We start from the raw sequence: 26,881 nt of genomic DNA, 5'->3' as shown, positions 1-26,881 counted from the left end.
CTATTGGGTTGAGATCTGGTGACTGTGGGGGACATTTTAGTACAGTGAACTCATTGTCATGTTCAAGAAACCAATTTGAAATGATTCAAGCTTTGTGACATGGTGCATTATCCTGCTGGAAGTAGCCATCAGAGGATGGGTACATGGTGGCCATAAAGGGATGGACATGGTCAGGAACAATGCTCAGGTAGGCCGTGGCATTTAAACGATGCCCAATTGGCACTAAGGGGCCTAAAGTGTGCCAAGAAAACATCCCCCACACCACCACCACCAGCCTGCACAGTGGTAACAAGGCATGATGGATCCATGTTCTCGTTCTGTTTACGCCAAATTCTGACTCTACCATCTGAATGTCTCAACAGAAATCGAGACTCATCAGACCAGGCAACATTTTTCCAGTCTTCAACTGTCCAATTTTGGTGAGCTCTTGCAAATTGTAGCCTCTTTTTTCTATTTGTAGTGGAGATGAGTGGTACCCGGTGGGGTCTTCTGCTGTTGTAGCCCCGCCGCCTCAAGGTTGTGCGTGTTGTGGCTTCACAAATGCTTTGCTGCATACCTCGGTTGTAACTAGTGGTTATTTCAGTCAAAGTTGCTCTTCTATCAGCTTGAATCAGTCGGCCCATTCTCCTCTGACCTCTAGCATCAACGAGGCATTTTCGCCCACAGGACTGCCGCATACTGGATGTTTTTCCCTTTTCACACCATTCTTTGTAAACCCTAGAAATGGTTGTGCATGAAAATCCCAGTAACTGAGCAGATTGTGAAATACTCAGACCGGCCCGTCTGGCACCAACAACCATGCCACGCTCAAAATTGCTTAAATCACCTTTCTTTCCCATTTTGACATTCAGTTTGGAGTTCAGGAGATTGTCTTGACCAGGACCACACCCCTAAATGCATTGAAGCAACTGCCATGTGATTGGTTGATTAGATAATTGCATTAATGAGAAATTGAACAGGTGTTCCTAATAATCCTTTAGGTGAGTGTAAATACAGAGGATCCTGCAGTTCTAGGTCTAATACTTCCTCGACGCAGAGTTCAGCTTCTGACCGTGCCCACACACCGAATTCGCCAGACATGACCGATATGGAAGAATTGAAGTCGCAGATCCTGATATCCTTAAAAGCAGATATTTCCGCAGTGATAAGAACTGAACTTAAGAACTCTCTCGCTGACGATTTCAATTTTTTAAAGAGCGAGCTGCAAGCTGTCAGAACGGAAATTGCAAACAATGCGACGCTAATGCGGACTGACATTAAACAAATGAAAACTGCCATTAAAGATATGGAAGGCAGTATGTCAACGTGGACGGATGAAGTGAACGAACTACAAGCCGTGGTGAGTACTTTAAAATTGGAACTGAAAGAGCTGCGAGACAAATCCGAGGACATGGAGGGGAGGATGCGGAGGTGCAATATTCGAGTCGTGGGTGTCGCGGAGGGACCGGGATCAGCTTCCACGCAGTCGGTCTCTAAATTACTATCCGAGGTGCTGAAACTGGATAAAGAAGTTCTGGTAGACCGCTCGCATCGCAGTCTAAGACCATTGATCCCTGGAGGAAAGCCACGGGTGATAGTAGCAAAGCTACACTACTATCAGGATTGCGTTGAGGTCCTGCGTCGAGCACGCAGACAAGCTCCGCTCCAGTTGAATGGCAATTCCATCTCAATAGTCCCGGATTACACTGCCAGTGTCGCCAAAGCACGGGCCGCATTCACGGACGTCAGGAAACTATTACGAGAGCAACGAGGTGTTCGATATGGCCAACTGTTTCCTGCTCAATTACGGATCCGTCTTCGGATGTGCCTCGTGTCTGATTCGGTGCTCCAGATGATGAGGCGATGTCGATCGCCGCATCACAAGGCGAGCTGGTATTTTCTGTGGATGAGGATTCGGATGTGCTGCCGCCCCCTGGGGTCGCAGCATTGTCCGAGTCCGACCCGGAACTGACAGCTATGCTTTCCCGGGCCGCCGTGAGTGTCGGATTAGCGTGGTACTCTCCACCCTCTCCTGAACGCTCGCGGTTGGATGATTGGTTCTTGGGGGCTGCACGCGCTGACTCTCGTCGGCGCACCCCCCCAGTTCCTTTCTTGCATGAGGAGGTCACAAGCTCCTGGAAGTCCCCGTTGTCTTCCCGTGATCGCTCGGCGACCTCCTATGCCTTCTCTGCCCTTGATGAGGCCGCGGTGAAAGGGTACACTGGGGTTCCCCCTGTCGAACGCTCTGTTGCGATACAACGGTGTCCGCAGAGTGCTTCGATGTGGCGTGGTGACCCAAAGCACCCCTCCAAAGCCTGTAGGTTTTCGTCTACCTTGGTGGCGAATTCCTACAGAGCTGCGGGGCAGGCCGCCGCCTCACTGCATGCCATGGCCATCCTCCAGGTCTACCAGGCCAGGATGCTCAGGGACATGCACGAGGGCAGAGCTGACCAAGAGCTCTTTGATGAGCTGCGCGCCACCACCGACCTTACTCTCCGAGTGACGAAGGGGGGGGATCAGAAAGATTTGATAAAAATGTTTTATTTGCTTTAAATGTTTTTCATTGTATATTTTCTTGATGCTCAGATGATGAGAGGGAAACCACTGAACCTGTTGTGTTTGTTGATAAGCAGGTGTTTCATGGATGGATCATTGACGTATCTTTCGTACAGTAACTGCCTTTGTATTTTCTCCTCTTTTCTGATTTTCTTCTTCTCTCTCTCTGCAGTGACCTTTTTATCTGCCAGTTTATAAATGAGAAGAAGTCCATTCTGCTTTCTGCTGGACTTCTGGCTGATTTTGCTGCTGCTTTCAGGCTCCTCCTGTACGTGTGTCTTTTTCCCCTTTGCAGGAGGTGGAGTAATATCTGCTGCCTGCTCTGTCTTTCTATCTTCTATCTTTGCTTGTCTTTCAGGCCTTCTCTTTTCATCTTCTCTTTTTTTCGTATGTGTCTCCATCCATCTCCGTCCAAGCAAGCTTTGGTTTTGCTGGTGGTGGAGTAGCATATTCAGTCTTTCTCTCCTTTTTCATTCACCTTTCTTGTCTCAGATCCACCTCCACTATTTCTACACTGTAAAAAAAACATATATTTTCATGATTTGTTATCACAACTTTTAATCTTTTGTCAAATCAACTTAGATAATTAATGTGGTTCATAGCATAATATTTTATTAATTAGCTAAATTTATATTTTAATATTTTATTTAAGTTTCTATTTAGTAAATATTTTATTTTAGTTTCTATTAATTAAACCAATTTCCTACATTTTATTTACTCAAATATTTTATTTCAATGAACTAAAAAAGGCAACCAGGTAACTTACTTTTATAAGTTAAACCAACAATTATTGTTTACAGTGTACACACCTGGTCATTTTCATTACAGATTATCTTCAACCTCTCTCTCCTTTTTTATCGTCTCTTCCTTGGCCTTGGTATCTTGTGCAGGACTGACATCCATCCAAGCATGTTTTGGCTTAGCTGGTGGAGTTGCACCTGGAAGTTTTATAGTTGAAGAGTATGTCTGTCTCTCCTTCTTTCTCCTTCTCCTCCCTCTCCTTTGAGGTGGACGCTCTTGCTCCACCTCAGCTGGTGCCATCTGAACCATCAGTGGTTCTGCCACAGTGGAGAAAGATATTTCCTCAGAAGATGGAGAGAGATGCCAAGGTGCTTCCTGAACCATCAGTGTTTCTGCCACTTCAGTGAAGGAGCTTGGCAATTCCTTTTCAGGTTCTTCGAACTGAGCCATCAATGGTTCTGCCACAGTGGAGAAAAATGGCAGTATTTCCTCCTCAGCATGTGCCTCTTGAACCATCAGTATTTCTGCTTTTTTAGTGAAGGAACATGGCGATTTTTTTCACCTCATCAGAGGGAGTTTCCTTTTCAGCTATCAATGGTTCTGCCACAGTGGAGAAAGATGTCCATGTTTCCACCTCATCTGGTAGAGGGTGTTGCGGTGCCACCTGGATCAACAATGGCTTTGCCACTGTGCAGGAACGTGGAAATATTTTCACTCCAGCATGTGGAGTTTGGGATTCAGGCTCCTCCACTGGAATCATCAGTGGTTCTGCCGCACTGGAGAAATCTGGCAATATTTCCACCTCAACAAGACAGTCCTCAACATAGTCAATCTCTTCCTCCATGTCTGTATCTTCTGGAGGTCTCTGGATGGGCTCCTCCTGAATGCTGCTACTGCACTGTCTTGACAAGTGGTGTCTTGGCAAGAAGAAGCTTAAGCACCCAAAAAGTTTGCTCAGTAATGTCATTTTCGCAATGGATCGCAATCAATCACAATGGATTGACAATAAGGCACTTATCCAAAAATCCAATATCACTAGCAAAAATCAATTATCTGATATGTCTGCTATGATACTTCTGCAACAGATTGATAAAATATCCAAAAATCCGATTTGAACTAGCAAATATCAACAGTCCGATATCACTGCTAATCGCTGTTTTCCTCCTGAACTCGACAGACTGATGCTCAACTTTGCACTTTACCGCGGCCCGCATATTATGACATCATAGTGTTTTATAATGGAATTCTAAATAGCAGCTGCCATTACGGCTAAAATCCTTCATTTGAGTCTGCACTTTTCAATAAATCGTTTGGAATCGGTTCACAAAACTTCTCTGGACGACTCGTTTATGACAGGGAAGGATCTCGAGTCAAGGACTCAAACGCTGTAAAAACGCCAATTAATAAAACGTTGGAATAGCATTTTTTTTTTTTTTTTACTAATATTCATGCTTGGGATTAGTTAAGAAGACATTATATTTTGTCTGCAAAAATATATTTTAAAAAAATAAATGAAGGGATATTTTCAAACCCAGTCAACATTTAGAATGGCTAATGTTGACTGGACTAATAAAACACAAATCAATAGCCAATATTTGCTAAAAATTAAGGCCAGCTGATAAAAAAAATTGAATGCGTAAAACGGGAACATATTTGTTGTTAATTGTGTTGTTAAAATGAACATAAACATATAACTATTTGATATAAATATCAAAACAACATTTATCAAATTTTTGAGGCTTCGTTTCTGCACTATGGGAGCGGATGGATCCTACATCAATATAAAACCTTTATTGTTTAAATCTTGAATTTAAGCCGTCTAATTTTTTGGTAACAAATACAAAAAAGGGCAACACTTTTGATGTGTTATGATGACAGGGACGGTTCTCGAGTAAAGGACTCAAAGACTCTTGAACCTGGAATCAAATTTTGAGCTATTGAGCTTATTGAAAGCGTAAATAGCAGTAGAGTCAAAGATAAAAACACGACGATCAGATTAACACGACTGCAGAAAATTGGAGTAGGAGGTCTCTGCGGAACAAAAGTGGGTGTTTCTAAATTTGTTAGTGTTTTCACACAGGTGGGTGTTTAAGCTGTTCATGTAAATTTCAGTCTGATAGACTGATTTACATGAACAGCGCCCTGGGTTGAGGATTATTTTTCCGATGACGTGCTACAATTTTATTAATGACAGGGAGGATTGTATGTATAATTCCGCTTTGTGTTCTAAACTGCTTAAAGTATATTTTAAGAGCGAAGAAAATATTTTCATGTGAATAATGATCCCAACATTGTTTCGTCAGTTGCTCTCCAGTCCGATGGGTGTCGTTATCGACACATTCACCAAAACATTAGTGACGACGAGCCCTAACTCGTGTACAGAAGAAACAATACACTTCTGTTGATGTCTTCTTTCCGGACTGTTAGAAACTTTGTAGATAAAGAGCATAATTGACAGAGAACAACACTATTCGTTTGTTTTATTGTAATATATCTAGTTTAGTTCGCCTGCTTCTTCATATTCTGTATCGATTTGTTAGGCTACTATGTAGCTCATAGCTGTTCAGCTGAATAGGAAGTCAATAGTTGTTAGAACAGGAAAATAATACCGTTTAATTTTTTAGTATTTTAGAGATTCTTATTTAGACATCATGCACAGAAGAGGAGTCGGAGCTGGAGCGATCGCCAAGAAGAAACTGGCAGAGGTATGATCACAGCACTTCTGCGAGATTTATTAACTAGGAAAATCATTTTGCATGTTCATCCTGCTAATATGTTTACTGTCACAGGCAAAGTATAAAGAGAGAGGTAATGTCCTGGCTGAGGATCAGATTGCACAGGTGCGTGTAACGTTACCCTGATGAGCACGACATGGATTTTGAATGAAAGTAAGCTTTACAGATGTAAAACAACGGTATCAGAATGTGTGTGTTGTCCCTGTAGATGTCAAAACAATTGGAAACCTTTAAGACCCATTTGGAGGAGTTTGCCAGCAAGCATAAACAAGAAATCCGTAAAAACTCTCAATTCAGGGTGCAGTTCCAAGAGATGTGTGCCACCATAGGGGTTGATCCACTTGCCTGTATGTATTTATCGTAAATGTTTCCCGAAAATGTCATTTTATTATTTACCGTAATATTACAGTGTACACAGTGTGCTCATATTAAATCTGTATAATTTACATTATAAATTCTAAGTATAATTATATAAATTATTGTAAATGGTCAATTATTATTACTTTTTATGGTTTATACTCATTCATATAATGATAATTTATAATAATTACATTATATATAAATGATATATAGTATAGTTATAATATAAATAATACGTTTTTGTAAGTATAATGATAAATAATTAGATTTTCAGTAAAAAAAAGTTATATGACCTTATGAACTTTATTCTTTCTTTCTTTTTTGTGCAGCAGGAAAAGGATTTTGGTCTGAGATGCTTGGAGTTGGAGATTTCTACTATGAGCTTGGTGTACAGATCATTGAAGTTTGTTTAGCTTTAAAACACAGAAATGGTGGTAAGTTTTGTCATTTCATTGTGTTAAAGTGGTTACGCAGTTATTGTATTGCATATTATTATCAATTAAACAGGCTTATATGGATGGTAGTATTATTGTGTGCCTTGGAGATATTGCATATGTGTGGCAAAACCAATGCTCTATTATGATTATTCAGCTGTCTGGAATACTTGATTCTGATTGGTCAATCGTGGCATTCAGAAGTCAGATATTTCTAAGTCATGTTGACACGTTCCTACGACAGTCTCTAAACACCGTACAAGACCTGATCACCTTGTCACCTGATTTGTTTTGCAATAATGACCATCTAACTGCCCAGTACAACTCCCTAAAACCTTTCACTTTCAATCAAAATAATTGTAAATATTAATAAATAACTTTATTTGTGCAGGTCTCATCACATTGGAGGAACTTCACCACCGTGTCTTGAAAGGAAGAGGGAAGTTTGCTCAAGATGTGAGCCAGTGAGTGTGATATACTGTTCTCTAGCGATTCTGAACACAAGAATTCTCTCACCACCCATTAATATCGTCACTCAGGGATGACTTGGTGCGGGCCATCAAGAAGCTCAAGGCCATGGGAAATGGCTTCGGGATGATTCCAGTTGGAGGTTCTTATCTAGTCCAGTCGGTCCCAGCAGAGCTCAACATGGATCACACTGTTGTCCTTCAGCTAGCAGAGGTAATCAATACTAGACTCAAAGTCTGAGGCCTTTACACTTCTGTGATGTCAGATCTGATTATTGGCCTTGTTTTACAGAAAAAGGGCTATGTGACAGTGAGCGAGATCAGAGACAGCCTCAAGTGGGAGAGAGAGCGGGCCTGTCACGTTCTTGTAAGTGTGCAGGAAAAACAAAACACCACTCTGATTGCTTTTATATCACAAGTTAAAGAGGACCTATTTTGCCCTTTTACTAAGTCTTGATTTTGTTTTTGGGGTCTACTTGAATAGGTTTTCATACTTGAATGTTAAAAACCCCCACAATTTTTCCACATATTTTACATTGTTACTGAAGCTCTCTTCCCAGTCTGTCTTGTAAAGCCCCTCTTTCAGGGAGTTCAAAAACAGAGCTTACTGATAAAGAGAATAACTCCCTTTGGAGTGGACTTTGGTTACAATCAGACTGCAGGTAAATGTGGGCCAAATCTATTTTTTGCTTCCATGTGACTCAGATCTGTGTGAACAGCACAAGCTACATGGAATCTGATCTTTTCAAGATGATTTGCAATGCGACCTCAGTCTATTCATGCGACTTTTAACGTCCCTCCAGATCAACATTTGTTACAATCCTGTCTATGCTCATGGGAAGGACAGTGATGTCAGAACTCATAAGTATTACAGTCAAGTCACATTTATTTATATAGCGCTTTTTAAAATACAGATTGTTTCAAAGCAGCTTTACAGAGATAACAGGAAAATGCAAAAAAGTTTGTTTCCAGAAAAAGAAAAAGTGACAGCTCAAATACCAGCAAAACATGAGGGCTTGTATCATAAATGTTTAAAAACTGCTCTTTTTTTCATATCCTCGTCTTTGTTTTTATAAAGCCTGCCCTGCACATCGATTCGCTGGCTTCCACGGCAGATCAAACTATAAATAAACACGTGATCATTAAGGCTGAATACGAAATCGCCCCCAAACCCTCATTCACTGTTCCCTACGTTAGTCCACTAATATAGTTCACTTGAAGGAGTGAATGAAAACGAGTGAGCGAATTCGGACAGCCGTTGAGCGTACATCGGATGTACACTCGTTATTGCAGTGCAATGTGGGATAGAATGAGTGCACTTGATGATGTCCACGATGGTTTCGGACAACACTACAAATGGCCGTCTCCTTAAATAATGCTCTATTTGAGGGTATAGAGGGCGATTTCGGATTCAGCCTTTGTGTTGACTTCCGTATGACAGAGTGCTTCGCGACATCTTTTTATCATTCTTTTGCGCATACGGGTCAGTCCAGGACCATGATCGGTTCGCACTGGATGGAATCTGATACTGGTCACCATTAAAACAACAATGTGAACAGCTAAACAAAAAAAAATCGGATCTGAGCAATAAATCGGAATTGCGCACTATGAACGTAACCTTTGTGCTTTACTGAACTTTTTCTTGCTCAAACAGCAACATTACACACTGAAGAAAGTTGAAAATGTAAAAAAAAAAAAGCATAATGGGTGCTCTTTAATATCTTTTGCACTGTTTTCAGGATCACCTGCTGAAAGAAGGCTTAGCGTGGCTGGACTCCCAAGCTGCAGTGGAGCCACAGTACTGGCTGCCAGCTCTGTTCGCAGAACTGTTTTTGCAAGACGTTACGCCTGAGGAGGCCAGCCAAATGACACCTTGAGAATAAGACATTATTTTGTAAATATATTGTCATGAAAGGAGGAGGAGATTAGGGTGAAGGTCAAAGAATGCCACAATGTTGTGTGAGCAAAGCTTGTTTGAGAGGGAACAAACTTGAGAATAAAATCATCCACTTAGTCACATTTCTCACAAGCCTCAATATGTTTTATGTCTATTATTTTAAAACCTGATTCACCACTGGGAAAAAAAATGGGTAAATAAAAGAAAATGGTAATAGTTTTATCTTATGTCTGTTGTGTATCTTCTATCTATTCAATGATATTGCATTCATTAATAATAATAAAAAAACATGTAATTTCCCTATTAATAGCTAATAACGAAAGTGATGCACTAAATACATTATATCAGATGTAGAAATCCGAACTGACTAATCCTCATGACCGTAGACATGATCTTCAAATTCCTGCTGTTGCCAGTCGTCAAAGATCTGAGTGCAGAATGGACACAATTTGTGAGACTGCTCGTGTTGTTCCAATTCCTCCTCGCTGATGCCAGGAAAACCCTCCTGACAGTGCTGGCACACCCTAATCTGCACATCAGGAAATGCATACAATTCAATCATTTTGACCTCTGCGGAAACTCATTCTCGAAATATTGTATTCATTAAAAATAAGTAATTACCTGTATCTCTGTTTCTGCAGGATTTGCTATAATGTACAAATATAATAGGTTATCAGGTTAACACACTCATTTTTGAGACAATTTAGAGATTTTTGTCTAACTGAATGTTTCAACTTTTAAGATAACTTATTTTACCGACCTGTCAAATCATCAATGGTCTCATAGTAATGGGAGGTGGGTGGGCTTTGAGGGTTTGGTAGTTGATCAGACAGTGCGGCAACAGATGCAACCTGGTAGTCAAACAACAACCTACGATGTTTATCTACTTCTGCCAGCAGTTCCTGGAGATAAAAAAGGGGGGAGGGGGGGACTACATCAAATAAGAATAATTTAATAATTATTAAATAATAATTGACTGGCATGTAGTTCAGTGCTCTGAACTCCACAACGTCTGTTGTATTAAGTTCCTAAAATGTACTACTGTTCAAAAGTTTGGGGTCAGTACAACTTTTATTTGGCAAGGACACATGACATTTCCAATAAATGCTGTTCTTTTGAACTTTCTATTCAACAAAGAATCCTGGGGGAAAATGTTACTACGGTTTCCACAAAGATATTAAAGGTACGCTATGTAACTTCTATTTGTTCAAAATTAACACAATTTAAATAATGAGTCAACACAACATCAATCCTACTTTCAAAACATGTTTTTTTGTCTTACCCTGATTCACTATGGTAAGCCTGTTATAGCCCGGTCAGGGTGGGTTTTTGCGGGAAATTGCGTATATACATCACTCGTGCGTGTCTTGTGACATGACAAGTATGAAGGCCAAGTATGGTAACTCGGAATTTGTCCTCTGTGTTTAACCCATCCAAGTTAGTGCACACACATTAGGAGCAATGTGTTGTGAACACACACATACACACACACACTCTGCAAACCGGGGGCACACACACCCGGAGCAGTGGGCAGCCATTTTGTTGCGGTCCCCGGGGAGCGATTGTGAGTGAGGTGCCTTGCTCAAGGGCACCTCAGTCATTTCCTGCCGGTATTGAGAATCAAACCAGTCTGACTCTCACCATAAGGCCACGACTGTCCATATCCGTAGATAGAGAAAAGTTACTCTGGCTACTTTGACGCATGTATGGTGTGTGGCATAAGTTAGCTGGCACAACAAGCGACAAAGGTTGACATAGAACACGCTAAATTTCTAACCTCAGGGAATAAAAAAATGCTGAACAGAAGAGCAAAAGAGAACGTGACAGAGCACGTAATAAAACCAGAAACAAGATTGACTGAGGGACAAGAACTGAGGGATTTGAAATGTTGTAAAAGCGACGCAGAGATGGCGTTTTTATTACTCAACAGGGCAGTAAGGCATTTTATTGAACAGATAAATTGCCATGTAGCTCACAAATAGAGTTCATCAAGCATTATCTATTGTGAAGTGTCATTTCATTATGGTTGTTGCAGCGCTGGAATTTATTTTCAAGGAAGTACCGTGTCTATTAATGGGTGTAGCTACAGTGGCATCTTCAGCTAGTCAGTTGAGATCCTTTCCATCTAAACTGGTTATATCGCTTAAGCCTAGTAGTGAATGTTTTATGAGCAGTAGGTTAATATTCCTCCGCACAGGAAGCACGGTTAAAACAATGTTCTTCCGCAAAATTAAATTTTGTTTTTTAACCACTAGAGCTCCAAAGTACCTTTAAGCAGCACAACTGATTTCAGCATTGATAATAAAAAATGTTTCTTGAGCACCAAATAAGCACATATTACAATGATTTCCGAAGGACCATGTGACACTGAAGACTGGAGTAATGATTGCTGAAAATTCAGCTTTGCCATCACAGGAATAAATTACAGTATTAAAATATGATTATTTTAAATTCCATTATATTATTTTATATATTTTATCGAATAAATGCAGCCTTGGTGAGCATTAGAGACTTTCAAAAACATTAAAAAATATTACAGACCCCAAACTTTTGAACGGTAATGCACCTAACAGTGATGTTTAATCTGTGTCATAACAAAACAGATCACCTCATTCCTCTTTTCAAGCGTCTCTCTGTCTAATTTTGATGCCTCTGCCATTTCGTAAATTTTGTTTTGTGCCTGCTGAAGTTGTGCCTGTAATTACAGAATTGTCTTGAATCAGGGTTGAAATACTTATTGATACTCACAAAAAAAGTTTTAAAAAAAGTAATAAAAAAAACATGACACCGTGTAATACATGGATTTGATTGGTGTTCTCGCCCTCAGCCTGTTTCAAGGCCATCTCCTCCAGCTTCTTTTTCACTTCCTTCAATTCCTGCTCAGCTCCTTCTGCACGCTTGTTGGCTTCTTTGCAGTTCTGCACCTCACTGCGAAGCAGGCCTCTGGCTTCTGTCAGCTGAGTAAGCAGAGCCTGAATCTGGACCTGAGTGTTCAGTCACACAGAGATTACTTCATGATGATACAGTTATTACTGACTAATGATTTGAAGTCATGATGCTTCAAACTTCTATTAAAAACAAGCCTCACTTTGTTTTCTTCTTTCTCTTGGGCTCCTTGCTCTAACATGGATGTTTGTAATGCTTTGTGTTCAGCTCTCCGGTCCTCCAGAGACCTATTCATCTTGAGGGCCTGTATTTCGACGAGCAATTTCTCATTGTCTTTCCTGCTGCTTTGCACATCCACCTAAAATAAAATAAATGCCATATTGAAGTCAACTGGTGAACTCGCAGACCTGCTCAAAAATGTGTATTTACTCTGACTTTTAGTTATGCCACAACTTGTTTCCCTGCCTTTTTTTTGTGTTAATTTAATTTGGTTTACTTTTCATTTTTCTCTCTATTTTGTCACTTGTATTTTTGTGTCTTGGTCTTGTCATGGATTATGACTACATAAATAAATAATTTTATTCTTAATTATCATTAACGGTAAGAACACATAATGAGAAAGCACTTGCAAACCTGTAACAACTTGGCCTGGTCCTGTACTTTGTTGTAATTTTGATCGGTTTCTTTCAGCAAGGTACTCAGCCTGGAGAAAAAGGACAGATGAAAATAAAACATTCTATAGAGGCACACTAGCGACTGTGGTCTTTAGCGTCCTTGTTAGCGCGCTCGCCTCCCCTACCTGAGACCCCGGTTCAAGTCCCGCTCGGAGCGGGTTGAGTAGGACCTGTTACATTTGGTGCCATGTCCCGGATGGGAGTCAAGTCAAGTCATCTTCATTTATATAGCGCTTTTAACAATGGAGATTGTTTCAAAGCAGCTTTACAGAGATAAACATACAATTTACGGTAACAGAGATAGTTTGGGCTTTATAGCGATTTTTGAATAATGTTATTTCCAGCTAAAGTTAGTTTTGATTGATTCACTTCCAGCAAAATTATCATTTGTTATTACATTAGGGGCCACTAAGACGATGGCCTTCTCTCTAAACAGACTTTAAACGCGAACCTGTGACCTGATGGCGTTCACATGCGTTCACATGCGCATTAAAATTGTGCATGTGAAAAATCTCACTCCCTGTAACAGACATAGGTACAGTGAGTGTAACAGACATAGGTAAGTAAGAGCTGTGCGTGTAAACCTCACTCCCCTGGCCTCAAGAGGCATGCTGGGATCTTTAGCGTCCTTGTTAGCACGCCCGCCTCCCACGCGGGAGACTTTGGTAGCGGGTCGAGTAGGACCGGTTACATTTGCATATAAAAACGTATTTTGGTACAGAGATTTCCATAATAAGGAAACTCACCTGAGGTTTTCGGCATCCTGGAGTTCAACCTGTTGCTGTAACTCAGTCCTTTCACTCTTAAGCATGTGGATCTTTTGAACAGCTCTCGTATACTTTTCATGAAGAACGTTCAGTGACTGTGAATAATTTTGTTTGATAAAAGTTATACATATCTCATACAATTCTCAATCAGGCAGATTAAAATTACAGATAAAATTACAGACATGTTTCAACTAGGTGTTAGCTTGATCTTTACCTCTTCAGTGGCGTTAAAACTCTCCACATCTGGCAGCGGTGTTTCCGGCTTATCCTTTGACTTCACATCATCTAGAGAGCTCTGTAGTTTAGTATAAAGGCACATTTATGATCACTTTATGATCACAGTGGTGTTTCGTCAGTACAAGAACAATGCAGTAGAACCAGTGTTGATATTTGTTAACAAAATCTAACACAAAAACTATTAAAATAGTTTTCGGTAACTGAATTTAAATTAAATAAAATATGAATATTAGATGGAAAAACCTTCATGAAAATGAGAAATGTTGCCTTGACAACTTACTGAAATAAGTTTAAGTCTAAAACTAAAAATAACTAAGAATGAAAAAATAATAATAATTAAAACTACACAGAAATATTAAAAAAACAAATAAAATTACATAATGACACATAATAAACTTACTAAAACAAACTAAAAAATAAAGTACAAACTGAAAATACAAATGATAGGATAGTAAAGGTATGCTATCCTAAGTTATATGACAGTTAAAGCTATAGGATAGTATACAAATAATAGTAAAAAAAAAAAACCACTGATTAGGACAAGTAGTACAACATTCCCCACTACACAAAGACAAGTGTCTAAAAATGACGAGACATTATGACAGTCAGTTGACCTTCATTACAAAAACATCCAGTACAATTGGAGGTAGCACAAAGACTGTAAATAACAAGTACATAACAAGTGTTGTAAAAGGAAGAGAATCTGACTAACCCTGAGACGGCACATCTCATGCAGTCTTTCCTCCAACTCAGTTTTCAGGATCTCATTTGTTTCTTTTAAGTGCTCGATCTCTTTGACAAAGTCCTCTTTCTCTTTCTCCATCTTTTCTGCCTGCTCCTACTCACAAGGACATTGAATAACAGATGTTGTAGCCAAATGGTCTAAGTATTAAACTTTTAGTGGCTAGCAAAAAGGAAAAGCTACTAGAAACTTTAACTCCACATGGTGTCCAAGTTGTACCTGTGTTGTTATAACTAACAGGTCCTTCTCCAAGCTGCAGTCAAGGCTTGTTTCTGCTGGGCTTTGAAAGCAGAACGGGGTGCTGGCTCCTTTGACATAACCGCTGCTGTCCACATAGCAGAACTGATAAAACTCTCCATCATCCTTGGGCAGGTAGCTCTCTGAGAACAAACAAATCTGTATCATGTAGAGTTTCAACGTCATCAGAATTTAGTACAGGGTAGTGGTTACTCTAAAAAAGTAATTACTAGCTACTAAATACATTTTCAACAGTGTAATTAGATTACTGTACAAATAACTCTCTTGAAAAATATTGCATTACTTATTACTTTCTAAATCCCATATCAACCTCGACCAGTTGAACAATACAAGGATAGACATGATACTGCTCTTTATAATTCTATCAAATAAATAATATTAAATTGCATTAATTATTCTTGAACTGACTGTGTTTAACTGAAAGTGTTTAATAGGAGAAGGTTACTTTAAGAACATACCTTTTATCATTAGAAGTTAAATTTGGATGGTAAATCCACTATTGTTATATATATATATATATGTATAAATAATGTGTGTGTGTGTGTACACCTACTATTATAGTAATGAACGCAACATGCAATTGATTGAGAGACAAACTGTGCGCTCCTATTTCAGTGTTGTTAAGTTGTGGATATTTTCAACAAACAGTTTGCTTTGTACATTCAGTTTAACAGCATTAAAGAGGGAAAATGTTATCATTACACTGAACTGTGTATATGCTATTTAAATCCATTATGTTCTTCTTCTATGGCCACTCCAAACCCAAATCAGCCAATTTTTCAGTAAAATCAGCAGTCACATTTAAAGTGACTTTAGTTTTTAGTATTATATTTTTAATTTATTTAGACAAATAGTATATCATTTTATATCCATTTATTGTTTATGAGTGCATCCCTAGTAAGGTCCAAAGTTTAATGTCTACCGTATCACTCGAGAGCAAGATAAATAAAAAATGTTTTTGATATGAAAAAACTACCCTGCCATGCTCAAGTAATCCTCACTCTGTTGCTCCACACTTAATTAACTGCCAAGAAAGTGGTGCATGGCAGCAAACCAAATTCTTGAGACACTTGACACATCACATGGTTCCTTGATTTAGGACCCCTGAGTAGCAGGATGAGTAGATGTGGACCACTCAAGTAAGTTGTTCTGCCTTTACTAAAATAGCAGCACAACGTCACATCCATGGAATTGATGCACAGTAATTACACCAGGGGCCAGTTGCATGAACATAGCCATTATGTTAAAACAGTGTCTTAAAGGGGTGGTTGATTATGATTTCACTTTTCTAACTTAAGTTAGTGTGTAATGTTGCTGTTTGAGCATAAACAACATCTGTAAAGTTACAATGCTCAAAGTTCAAAGCAGAGATAGATATTTTCTTTTAAAGAAATTGCTTTTTAAGGACTAGGCCTACAACAAACGGCTGGTAGGGACTACACGACATTCCTCCCCGGTTAGTGACATCACTAACCCTAAAATTTACATAAACCCTGCCATGGGGAATGTGATTTATAGATTATCAAGACAGAATATGCTATTCAATGACTAGAAGATAACTACAGATAATCTACATAAATTCATCAACTAACCATTCAGAAATGTCCTGTTGCTTCTACATGTTGTCACTTCTTCTTGAGTCTCTCCATCTTTGTCTGACTCCGGTTTGAACATAAAAGGCTAAACGTTTTTGACAAACTCCACCCCCTGTGCTGGGAGCAGCAGGTCATTTGCATTTAAAGGGACAGACAAAAACGGTGTGTTTTTGCTCACCCTCAAAAAGGGACATGCTATAAAAAATATCTGTGGGGTATTTTGAGCTAAAACTACACATACACCCTCTGGGGACATCAAAGACTTATTTTACATCTTGTGAAAAGGACATTATACCTCCCCTTTAAAGTCCCTGTAAAGTCAAAATTAAGTATGTGTTTTGAGTTTGTCACACCACAGAAAAATTAGTTATTAGTCACCCAGCCAAATTTGAATGATAAAAAAAGCCAGCAAGTACATAAAATAAGCTATCAAAATCTTGAAGAAATGAGCAGTATTCTCTGCTCTCAAACGCTGGAGGCGTGTCCACTGGCTGCGCTGAAACCACGCCCACTCGCGGGAAAGCTGCCGTCGACTCGCCACACTCAACTCTACAGCCGGAATAGATGCTCGCACGGTGGGCACGCACTGCCGATGACACCAGTTGTCGGCGCGACGGGAGGATGAAGGCCAGGCGGGAGTCGGTTCGGCCCCATTCACCAGTAACAGCGGATTATCAGTGAATCACAGACAGTTATCTCCGACGAAAGTTTATAAAACTATCCCGTGTAAAATGATCACTTACAGAGGCGGGTGTTGGCGGTGATCCTCAGCTCTCCATCAAGGTGGCTCTTCACAAAATTAATCCACTTCTTCTTGATGTAATCGTTTTTCGGAAATTTAAATAAGGACACCGATCTGTTTTGTACGTGATCCGGTGATCGCATCCAGGTAGTAGGCCTACGCATTTCCGTGACGAAGGCATAGCTAGCTAGCAATCTGTAGGCTGTGTTACTAATAATAGTGCTGACAGTAACTCGCGATTGAGCGGCAAACTTATGTGAATGTGCTCTATAATATTGTTAGGAGTGGCCAGCCTCAGCGGCTACAGTGCGTCATCAAGTAGGGGCGTGTCCAGGAGCTCAAGGGCTCCAGTGCGTCATCGAGCCCTGTTTTAGCCCCGCCCAGAAAATCCGGAAAATAGCAATGGTGAAAAACTGTTTAACGGTCTAACTCCACAAATCAGTACTTCACAGTTCAGTCTTTGTAATATGTTTTAGCAATACATTTCTAACATTTATAATGTGTTTAGAATTTTTTTTTGAAATTGCCTTTACAGGGACTTTAAGATCTAGTATGAAGAAAGTATCTAAAAAAAAAGTATGAGCCAAGGGGCAATCAGTCTTAATTTTTGGTGTCAATTAGACCCACCTACGTTTTTACGCTTTAAAAAAAGTTATGAACATTCTAAAAATTTTTGATAACAAAACCAGTGCTTTACTTATATAGTCTTATGCAAAGTTTATGCAACTGGCCCCAGGGCCCTAACCACAGACACCGAGGACACATCAAGTCCTCCAATAGTGAATATTTGCTTACCTAGTTGAATGTCACAAACATGATTATACATTTAGGTTTTAAGATCTAAAGACTTTTTTTCTGGCACCAATCACCAGTTCAGGTCATGGATGGAACAAACTGGAAAGTTATGATAAACAAAATAGTAATATAAAATGTGCAGTGTTGAGGTCCCTTTGGAGCTAAGAGGATGAATTCCTACCTTTGAAAACCACTTGATGCACAATCGGTTCAGGTCCGATATGGCCCAGGCAAGGTTCCACCCATTCATAGCTATAATACTGCTGTGTCAAATTCCAGCCAACCTGAACAATTTCACAGATTTAAATTCAACTTCTTTGAATGCAATACAATACAACTTTTATCCATTATAAAATGCAAAAAGTGTGATGATAATAATAATAAATAGGCAATCAGGAAATAGCCGTCAGTAAACTGTACATGAGTTCATGTTATTAATTACTCACCTTGTAGATACCGATCCAGTCCCTCGGGTTGGGCTGCAGCTCACCGGTGACAGTGTACCGGCACGAAACCGCGGTGTTTGGCGGATATGATGGAGGAACATCGTTGAAAACTACCTGCGAGTATGACGAGGTCTCCATTACAACGGGAACCGTTTCTTCCTCCGTTCCGTCGTTCATCTCTGCATTTATGGGGGACACGGTCACCTCAATTCGTCAAAAGAGTTTAGCAAAAATTCAAGTCCATTCAATTCACACTTATTCACAAGTAGATCGTTTCAAAGCAGCTTTACAGAATGCATGAGTCCACATTCCAATTTAATTTTAAGTGCTGTTATCAGAGGTAACAGTCTAGTTATGTAGCCTACTTCAGAAATGTACATAATCACACAGTTAGCAAAAACGTATTAATTTAAACAATGATATCATTTAAAGCCAGTGTGGTTGATTGTGCCTTTGAGTGACGTCCTTTCACTTTCATTTAGTCACGGGCGTATACTAAACAAAAGTGATACAACATCGACTGAAAACACAACTTAACTTTGCTCGGTAAATACGTAAAGATATAAAGACTTTATATTTATGTAACACGATACAGCTTGTTATCTTGAAATAAAAACTTTGTATAGGCCTACTTTAAATATCAGCATCACTGTAAACCCAAGCTTGGACGTGTTCACTCATGTAATTTGGTAATTTTTTCAAAATATACAACTACCTAAACAAAATGTTACCTGAACCTCGTTGTGCCGTAGTCCAGAACGTGTTGAACAGGCAGTGCTGTTGCTATTATGGGAGCAGAGAGTAAACACAATCTGGGAGGTGTAGTTCTACGCACAGGTCGGGCACTAGTGTAATGGGGGATTCCTGTATCGTCATCCAGTGTATGAATAATGAAGGGACTGATCACCCTAATATAGGCTTTAAAGTATGAATTATTTTATTAGATATACACATTTCAACTGTTTAGCAATAAAAATCAGTATTCACAAAGTGACTTCCTGAACAGAAGACTGATGGGTAGCTCGAGGGCTTTTATATACAAAAATAGATTTATTTATACATACAAATTGGTAACACTTTATTTTACAGTGTCATTCTTACTTTACTAGTAACTATAAATTATGCGTAATTACATGCAACTAACCCTAAACCAAACCCTATAGTAAGTACCCAATTTCAGAGACAGGGTTTAAGATTAAGACAGGATTAGGTTTTAGTTCAATTAGGACATTTAAGTAGCTTTTTTAAACGTGCCCTAGAAAGAAAAAAAAAACATTACTGGTGTGAATCTTGAGACAAAACATTGGCACTGAGACATATATTAAAATATGTCAGTGCAAGTTGCTTTCAGTTAAAACAGCTCAAACATGCATATTAACAGTTAACGAATGATGTTAGGTTGCCACAAGACTATGTACGTGTGACGAACCAACTGCGCCCAAAAAAAAGAAAGCAGACTAATGTCGAATGTCAATCAGTTGTACACAAACAGTAAATAATGTGCTAAAATTTTAACAATTATTTGAAAGACAAGGAAATAAGAAGAAAAAAAAACACTACACAACTATAAAATATACATGTAGTTTATTTAAAAATTTCAATTTTACACCGTAATGAATGAAATGTGTGGCAGTAAGTCCAGAGGCTGCACAGTGAAACCAGATAAGCACTCTTGGTGATCTTGACATTTACAGTGCCACACAGAAAAGGCACCAAGGCTGAGGCACTAAACAAGTAACTGTACATATTCATTTCTGAGCACAAATGTGTTAAAATATACACATGTATGCAACATGTCATTGTGAGAGCAAGAGATGAAATATTTTGAAAGGTAGTTACTATAATGCAAAGCAGAGTATAAAATTAGTTACATATATATTTATATACAGATGACCTCAAATGCTATTTTCAGCAAATGTTAAGCTTGAAATGACATAATAAAAGGATAAATCACAACAGATAATGCAAAAGACATCTTATAAGCATAGTAGGGCAAAGACAAATAGCCCATCACTCAGAGTTCTTGAGCTTGTCTCCAAATGGAAGAGTTATATATTAGGAATCTTATTAGCATTTTTTCTTAATCTACCCTATATGACCATGTTTAAGTGTTGGTTTCTGCAAATTAAGCCCACCATCTTGGAAATCCAGTCAATCCAGTAATCAGTTAATTCAAACAGTTTTTACCATTTCACTTTTTATAACCAAGTGGTGCCACTGACACATTTTCAGGAGTCTGAAATCAAATCCTTTGTAGGTCAAAGCAGCTAAAACAACTAATTAACACTTTAAAATGTAAATACATGTAGCTAGAGATGGGACACTAATAATGGTCATGTGTACGCATGGCCATGTTCTTTGCATTGGGGACTTCAGGAAGAAGTTTAGGAAGGAAAACCCAGTGCTTGGTGGGCAAAGAAGTCTAATAAAGGAAAACACTGTAAGAAAAAAGAAAAGAAAAATTATTTAAATCAAATAAATATGAATAGTAAAAACAGAGGTGTAAGACAATTGGCTATAACAGACACCTTTCACCTGAATAGCTTGCATAAAGTTTGAATTTTGCATAAATTTAAAACAATTGATGGGACTCACCTCATCTCAAAGAGGTAGCCAGGATAATAACTATTATTACAATTAAAATAGCAATGCATATTGCAATCCATATCTTTTTCTGTGAAGAAAAAGAAGCCATCATGATCACTTGCCAATGATTTAATGTTGTCATGCCAATAAATAAATAAATAAATAAATAATCATATAAATCATTGACTCACCTTGCACACTTTTTTTGAAGTTTTTACAGCATCGTCCGTCTCCCTAACGGCCTTTTCCACATAGTTATGGGAACTCTTAATGTTCTCCTCAATGCGGTCCACCATCTCACCCTGGGAAAAACAGATTTAAAGTAAAAATATGGGCAAAAAACTGACATTTATTAAACATCACTGTTATTAAATTGATAGGACATGGTATTTTTTATTTGCTAGACATCTATGGAATGTACTAAATATAACCGGTGTTGATCTCACCTGTGCTTCCACCTCCATTGCAAGGTACTGAAACATATCATGTAGTTCTTTGATGCTTCTCTCCAGTTTGATGATCTCATCATGCCTCGACTCAATCTCGTTCAGAGCCTGCCTGGTAGCTTTAGCATCATTCAAAATCTGCAAGAAAGATTTTATTTTACACTAGGGTTAAGAGCCCTTAACATGGCTTGTGTGGTAAAACAGGATTTTTCACATGATCACACATCATGTGGCCCTGTCCCAAATGGCACACTTCATATGCACTTTCAGTGTTGTGGACTTCATGTAGGGTATTCTCCTTTGCGGTCAATATGCGCCCTTGATGCACACTTTTGGCGTTACGTAACTTACGTCACGAAAGTGCGGACTTAGAGGAAGACGGTGCTTAAAGGTGCTCTAAGCGATGTCATGTGTTTTTTAGGTCAAAACATTTTTTGTCACATACAGCAAACATCTCCTCACTATCCGCTGGCTGCCTGTCCCCTGAACACACTGTAAAGAAACGCGATCTCTGTAGACAGCCCATGCTTCACAAACAGCACCAAAAACAAACTGCAGCGACCCGCTCCCCAAAACATAACAAACTGTTCCAGCCAATGACCGACAAGAAGGGTTTGGGGGTGTGGTTTGGGGGGTTAGTGTGCGGATGAGGAGGAGGGAGGGTCTAGCTAGCCTCCGTTTTGTTTGACAATAGTTCGAACGTCAACAAGAAGTGACGTCACCCAGGATCGCTTAGAGAACCTTTAAGGTGCCATTTGGGACAGGGCCTCTAGTGCTACCTAATAAGTGGTTGCATGAGGCCCCCTGTGGCCACCAGGGGGCCCCATGCCTGGGGTTCAGACAGTAATGCTTGGAAATAATAATTTGGATAAAGTTTGGTTGTGTCAGTCGCATGTGTTAATGTATCAAGTGTCTGTGCCAATTTAACAACAGTATCAGTATCATCTATATTGCAGTAATGAACATGCACGGTATTGTTATCGTGGGCACTTCAAAAAACTTCTAGATACCTCATCCGAATTGTTTACACATTAGCTCCTTTTCCATTGACCAGTTACATTTTTCAACATTGCGTATTTGCAGTGTAAAAATGCAGTCTGATTTTAGCATTGATCTTAAAAAGAAAAAAAGCAGCAGACAGGCTGAAATAAAATGCAACTTCACTTTTTGACAGTAGGTGGTGTTAATGGAAGAGAAGGAATACAGCTGTTACCATGGTTATCTCTGTACACAATGTAACTTTTGTTTCTGACACATGCTTGTCACAAAGAAGAAAGTGAAACAGTATTTACATGTTTTCAAACAGAAATTTAGATTTTTGTATATTCGTTTTGTTGTTTTTGAAACACCAATTTTTTTTTTTCAAATCGCAATTTTTTTAAACATTCGAATTTCGTTTACACTTATACATTTTTTTTTCATTTCAAGCTGCTTTGAAACACACCAGTACAGAAATGAAATTATTCTCTATTATTATTATTAATAACGAATTACTCTCTATTGTAAGTGTCTTTTTTTGCCTTGTTAAAGCATTAATCTCACTCAGTTGAGATCCATTTCTCTGAAAGTAATGGTTAAACTAAAAAATTTAATGGTTTGCTTAAGTAAATCTATCTTCACACATATACAGAGTAAAGATAATTTGATAAAATATTACAAAAAGGTGTCAATGTAGGATGTGTAAGTTAGGGGATGGGGGCCAGTTAGGTCAAAACGTAAGTTTGACCCCCCCTTTTAAAAAATCTGCTTAGGGCCCCCAAAATGCTAGGGACATGTGATCACGTGACATATAGGACAGAATAGTGAAATGTTTTGTGGTGGTGATGCTTCAAAGGGGGTGGAAGGATTCTAGAAAACTGAATATATAAGCTGGAAGGCAAGATTGACTGTAATCAAAAGTCTAAAAGGGAAGTGGAATTCAAAAAAAAAAAAAAGGAGGTACTGAAAATGAGAGGCATTTACTTCTATGATGCTTTTAATGATGTTGACAACACAGATTTCCTTAATCTGGAATTTAAAAAAGAAAATTCCCTATTTATTATAAATGGTTATATCACCAAAGGGCCAGACAGGTTAATCAACTTCATCAAAAACAAGAAATAACATCAAATTGAATTTCATAAGGAACTGTTTCTAAAAGGATCTTCTTACCCAAATTAAACATCCATTCCAAAGAAAGCAAAAGAGAAGACTTGAAATGTGAAAAATAAGAAGACTGTAATAAATAATATCACTCTGCTGTGGACTGTTTTCTTCAGGTAATTGTAGAAAATTAAGCCATGAATAACTATAAGCAAAATGCAAGGCTCACACCTATCATTCACATCAATACATGCACACTACACAAAACAACACACTCACATTTTGTGTGAAAACGTCTGTTTGTCCACTCTCAAGCATTGATTCCAGCTCCTCATCTGTGACATTGTTACCAGCTGTAAGGGAAACCAGATTCACATTAGTTTTATTTATTTAACAGGAATAATGCATATAAAAGCATCAGTAGAAAACGATTTTTTTGTTTTATGTTGCACTGGCTGATATGGCAGAAGTCTTGGTCTTATACTAACACCTAGCATTGTTAATTTACTCAGAAAAAAAATGACTCAGTGCACATTTAAAATGACTAGCCTATATTATGAGAGACCTGTGTGAGAACGCTAGTATTATCAATGGAATAAAACATGACAGAAAAGCCACATACTGATTTTGAGTTGTCTTTGTATCCTCTCCACATTTCGGTCTCTGTATTGGGATTGAATTGTATTACAGTGACCCATCAATTCCAGAAATTCACGGGACAGAACACCATGCTTTCAAAAGAAAAAAGGAGGAGCAGATTATTCTGTGCCAAAACAACAGTTTACATGCAATAAATAAAATACATATGTAATATAGATTAAAAGTAACTTACCTGAGTTCGACGCATTCTTACGTTTATTGGAATATATTTGTCTTCACCTTCAGCTTTCTTAGGTTCGATGCCTGTGACGTAAATGTATTGTTTAATTTTTCACATCCACTAGGTCTGGCGGAAAAAGTTCAATAACAACCACTTATGTTTATTTATAAGTCTCACCTTTTAACTTCTTTTGGATCTGGCTGGCCATGACTTTGATGTCTTCTCTGAGGGACTGAAGTTCCTTTTTCATAGCTATGGTCAAGTAAAAAATTATTTTATATGTATTTATTCATAAACAAATAAAAAGGTTAAAAATCATAACATGTCATTAAAAAAAACAAAAAGGTCTTATTTTGTGGTATTAATTGGTATGTACTTTGTGTTGTATGATAAAACTTAAACTGAAAACACTCCATGGAGAACCATGATATTTATTTAATAGAAATTCGTTGAAATATAAAAAATACCCTAAGCTAAGCTACTCACTGTCCTCAGGAAGTGCAACTCCTAACACTGTTTTCTGTTTGTTCTCCAATTCCGACACCTTCTTCTTAATAGTTTCAAGCCCCTCTCGAATCTCCTGAACCTACACAGAGAAAAAAACAAGATATTATTGTGACAATTATGTTTTGCTCAGGAAACTTTGTAAGCCTAAAACCATACAGACTACAATTTAAAAAACAAAAACGTAATTTATGCTTGCTGAATAACTGACGTTACAAGATTAACAGAGTTTGGTAGACACACTCATTTCTGGAGTTGTTTACACAAAGAATAAGCTTCTTCTCTACAGTTCCCTAATAGTTTATGTTCATATTACTTTTGAAAGATGGAGTGATACTTCCAATTAGAGATACAATCTGCTACAATGACCAAAAATTAACCTTTCTGAAGAAAGACTCATTTTCTTTCTCTTCATTTGCTGAGCTCCCAGATCCAGGCTTTATCATAAGAGCCTTGTTTTCGTCATCTTCGTCCGAGGCATCACCAGCAGTCTAGTGAGATACATTAAATATTGTTATTTGTTTATTTTATATATAAATAAATAAATAAATAAATAAATATATATATCAGACACATAGTTCAGTGTTATGATAAGAAACAGGGTTCTAACTAACGGATGTGATATTAAACTTTTCTTCCTCGGGGTGTGACAAATCCAAATAAAATACAAAGTTAAATAATAATTGAGAATGGGTGCCATTTTGAATTTGCTTGGGGAGGGAATCACTTAACTGCAAACATTCATTGCAGCTAGTGTGTGTATGTAGGCTAAATAAAGTCACACTCCACCTAAAACACTGCGAGACTAGAGCGCAGTGCAGGAGGAGGATGTTAGCTTCCAGTTTGTAAAATTTGACTTATATTTTCAACGCTCTGCATAAAGACACATTAAAAGTCAGTCACATAGCAGCAGGCTGCCACCCGTGAGAATGTGTGGGTTTTAATAAATCACAGTTGTGAACTTGTGGCAGAGGTTACACTATCTGCGGGTTAGCCCGTTAGCTTGTTAGCCGGTTTCCTGTGTGCAGTGCACTGCCCTTTTTTACTCACATTGCCCAGTTCTTTGGTCCGGTCACGCATTCTCGATGTATCTTAAATCCAACTCTGATCAAAAGTTCCTGTCTTAACAGGCGTCGCTCATCTGTCTGCAAACTCGCAAAGCGTGCAAAAACTCAAATCCAAAAAGAGGGAGTTTCCATTCAAAGCATAGACAGTAAAAGAAATGGACAGAGCGATCTCATTGGAACTCAGTTGAGACAGTTGAAGCCCACTTTTAGCGATTTTTGAGAACTTCCGTTCCTGACGCGCAGACTCAGACCGACTCAAACTAAGCTTGATGACGTGAGCAACCTGTCTGACAGACGTGAATCTTCTAGTAGCTGTGCGTGAAAATTGCCAACGTTAATCTTGCAGAGACGGGGAACTTGAGCAAAGAGTCCTTTATCGTGAGTGAGCAGGAGTAAGTATTCCTTTGCTTTTATGGACTCATTATCTATGGGCTTCTCCCTTGACGGGACGTCCCCCCGATTGCCTGCGAGCTTCTCCTCCTGTCTGTACGGTAATTTCTGTACAGCGCGACAGAGAGTCGAGTGGTTATGACGCAATCGTTAGCCTATTTTTACTAAAACTGTTTCTACGGGGCCATAATGTAACATAGAAGGTAATGGAGCCATTTATACATTGTCGTGTTTCTTTAGAAATAAATAATGGACAAATGGAGTCTTTAAACGCCTCAGATGTAAAGTTATTCGCTGTCAAAGTGACGCCAAAATGAATGGTAGTCAATGGAAATGCTAACGCAAGTGAAGTTCTGCTACAAGATGGCGGTACCCGGCCGGCTTCAACTTCCGGTCGATGGATTACCCCCTTGATTCAAAGTCACATTTCATGCCAGAGCCAACTTCCACAAATAACTTTCAGTCAGAGAGGATTGTTGAGGGCGCTGGTGTGAGGTGCCCGAATGATAACATTCAAATTACATGGATAAACTTCAGTTATGCTTAGAGTGCAACATCGGCCGATGCAGTTGTATACGAATTTGTCCTTCTCTTCTTCTATTTTAGTTTGCAGACGTATGAAAAAACAATCACTGCATTCACTGCCCCCTACTGGGGGAATATCCACTACCATAT

General features: G+C 38.8%; 3 protein-coding genes across 5 annotated transcripts in view; 1 reads left to right on the top strand and 2 right to left on the bottom strand.

Annotated features, from left to right (window-relative positions):
* The first annotated feature begins 5,622 nt into the window (after positions 1 to 5,622).
* Positions 5,623 to 9,285, top strand: snf8 (SNF8 subunit of ESCRT-II). Of its 2 annotated transcripts, XM_056255497.1 has the most exons (8): positions 5,623 to 5,981; positions 6,066 to 6,116; positions 6,220 to 6,358; positions 6,701 to 6,805; positions 7,197 to 7,269; positions 7,345 to 7,486; positions 7,565 to 7,639; positions 9,012 to 9,284. In XM_056255497.1, the coding sequence occupies exons 1-8, from the start codon at positions 5,928 to 5,930 to the stop codon at positions 9,147 to 9,149; spliced, it is 777 nt and encodes a 258-aa protein (XP_056111472.1). In that variant the 5' UTR covers positions 5,623 to 5,927; the 3' UTR covers positions 9,150 to 9,284. The 2 variants fall into 2 exon arrangements, with proteins under 2 accessions (XP_056111472.1, XP_056111473.1); XM_056255498.1 differs by lacking the exons at positions 5,623 to 5,981; positions 6,066 to 6,116 and having other exon boundaries at positions 6,232 to 6,358; positions 6,704 to 6,805; positions 9,012 to 9,285.
* A 220-nt stretch (positions 9,286 to 9,505) lies between these two features.
* Positions 9,506 to 26,881, bottom strand: part of calcoco2 (calcium binding and coiled-coil domain 2) — a 120,851-nt gene continuing 103,475 nt past the window's right edge. Inside the window, exons 2-15 of the mRNA XM_056255484.1 lie at positions 19,043 to 19,060; positions 18,312 to 18,490; positions 18,047 to 18,149; positions 14,695 to 14,855; positions 14,446 to 14,571; positions 13,711 to 13,791; positions 13,476 to 13,591; positions 12,689 to 12,758; positions 12,258 to 12,413; positions 11,968 to 12,153; positions 11,778 to 11,864; positions 9,930 to 10,071; positions 9,791 to 9,816; positions 9,506 to 9,698 (exon numbers count right to left, since the gene is read on the bottom strand). Coding sequence (XP_056111459.1) covers positions 9,537 to 9,698; positions 9,791 to 9,816; positions 9,930 to 10,071; positions 11,778 to 11,864; positions 11,968 to 12,153; positions 12,258 to 12,413; positions 12,689 to 12,758; positions 13,476 to 13,591; positions 13,711 to 13,791; positions 14,446 to 14,571; positions 14,695 to 14,855; positions 18,047 to 18,149; positions 18,312 to 18,488 — 1,593 coding nt within the window. The 5' untranslated portion in view covers positions 18,489 to 18,490; positions 19,043 to 19,060 and the 3' untranslated portion in view covers positions 9,506 to 9,536. The remainder of the gene's footprint in view (positions 9,699 to 9,790; positions 9,817 to 9,929; positions 10,072 to 11,777; positions 11,865 to 11,967; positions 12,154 to 12,257; positions 12,414 to 12,688; positions 12,759 to 13,475; positions 13,592 to 13,710; positions 13,792 to 14,445; positions 14,572 to 14,694; positions 14,856 to 18,046; positions 18,150 to 18,311; positions 18,491 to 19,042; positions 19,061 to 26,881) is intronic.
* On the bottom strand, positions 20,402 to 26,789 carry stx4 (syntaxin 4). Of its 2 annotated transcripts, none has more exons than XM_056255496.1 (12): positions 26,628 to 26,789; positions 25,800 to 25,954; positions 25,130 to 25,240; positions 24,732 to 24,831; positions 24,423 to 24,497; positions 24,258 to 24,328; positions 24,048 to 24,156; positions 23,705 to 23,778; positions 21,344 to 21,481; positions 21,089 to 21,199; positions 20,907 to 20,985; positions 20,402 to 20,733 (listed from the first exon to the last, which is right to left on the bottom strand). In XM_056255496.1, exons 2-11 carry the CDS (start codon positions 25,827 to 25,829, stop codon positions 20,908 to 20,910), a joined length of 897 nt encoding a protein of 298 aa, XP_056111471.1. In that variant the 5' UTR covers positions 25,830 to 25,954; positions 26,628 to 26,789; the 3' UTR covers positions 20,402 to 20,733; position 20,907. The 2 variants fall into 2 exon arrangements, with proteins under 2 accessions (XP_056111471.1, XP_056111470.1); XM_056255495.1 differs by having other exon boundaries at positions 20,402 to 20,749; positions 26,628 to 26,788.

Source organism: Rhinichthys klamathensis, unplaced genomic scaffold, assembly GCF_029890125.1.
Source record: "Rhinichthys klamathensis goyatoka isolate OS25496 unplaced genomic scaffold, OSU_Roscu_1.1 h1tg000121l_1, whole genome shotgun sequence".
Taxonomy (NCBI): Eukaryota; Metazoa; Chordata; class Actinopteri; order Cypriniformes; family Leuciscidae; genus Rhinichthys; species Rhinichthys klamathensis.
This window is presented reverse-complemented; position numbering and strand designations above follow the sequence as displayed.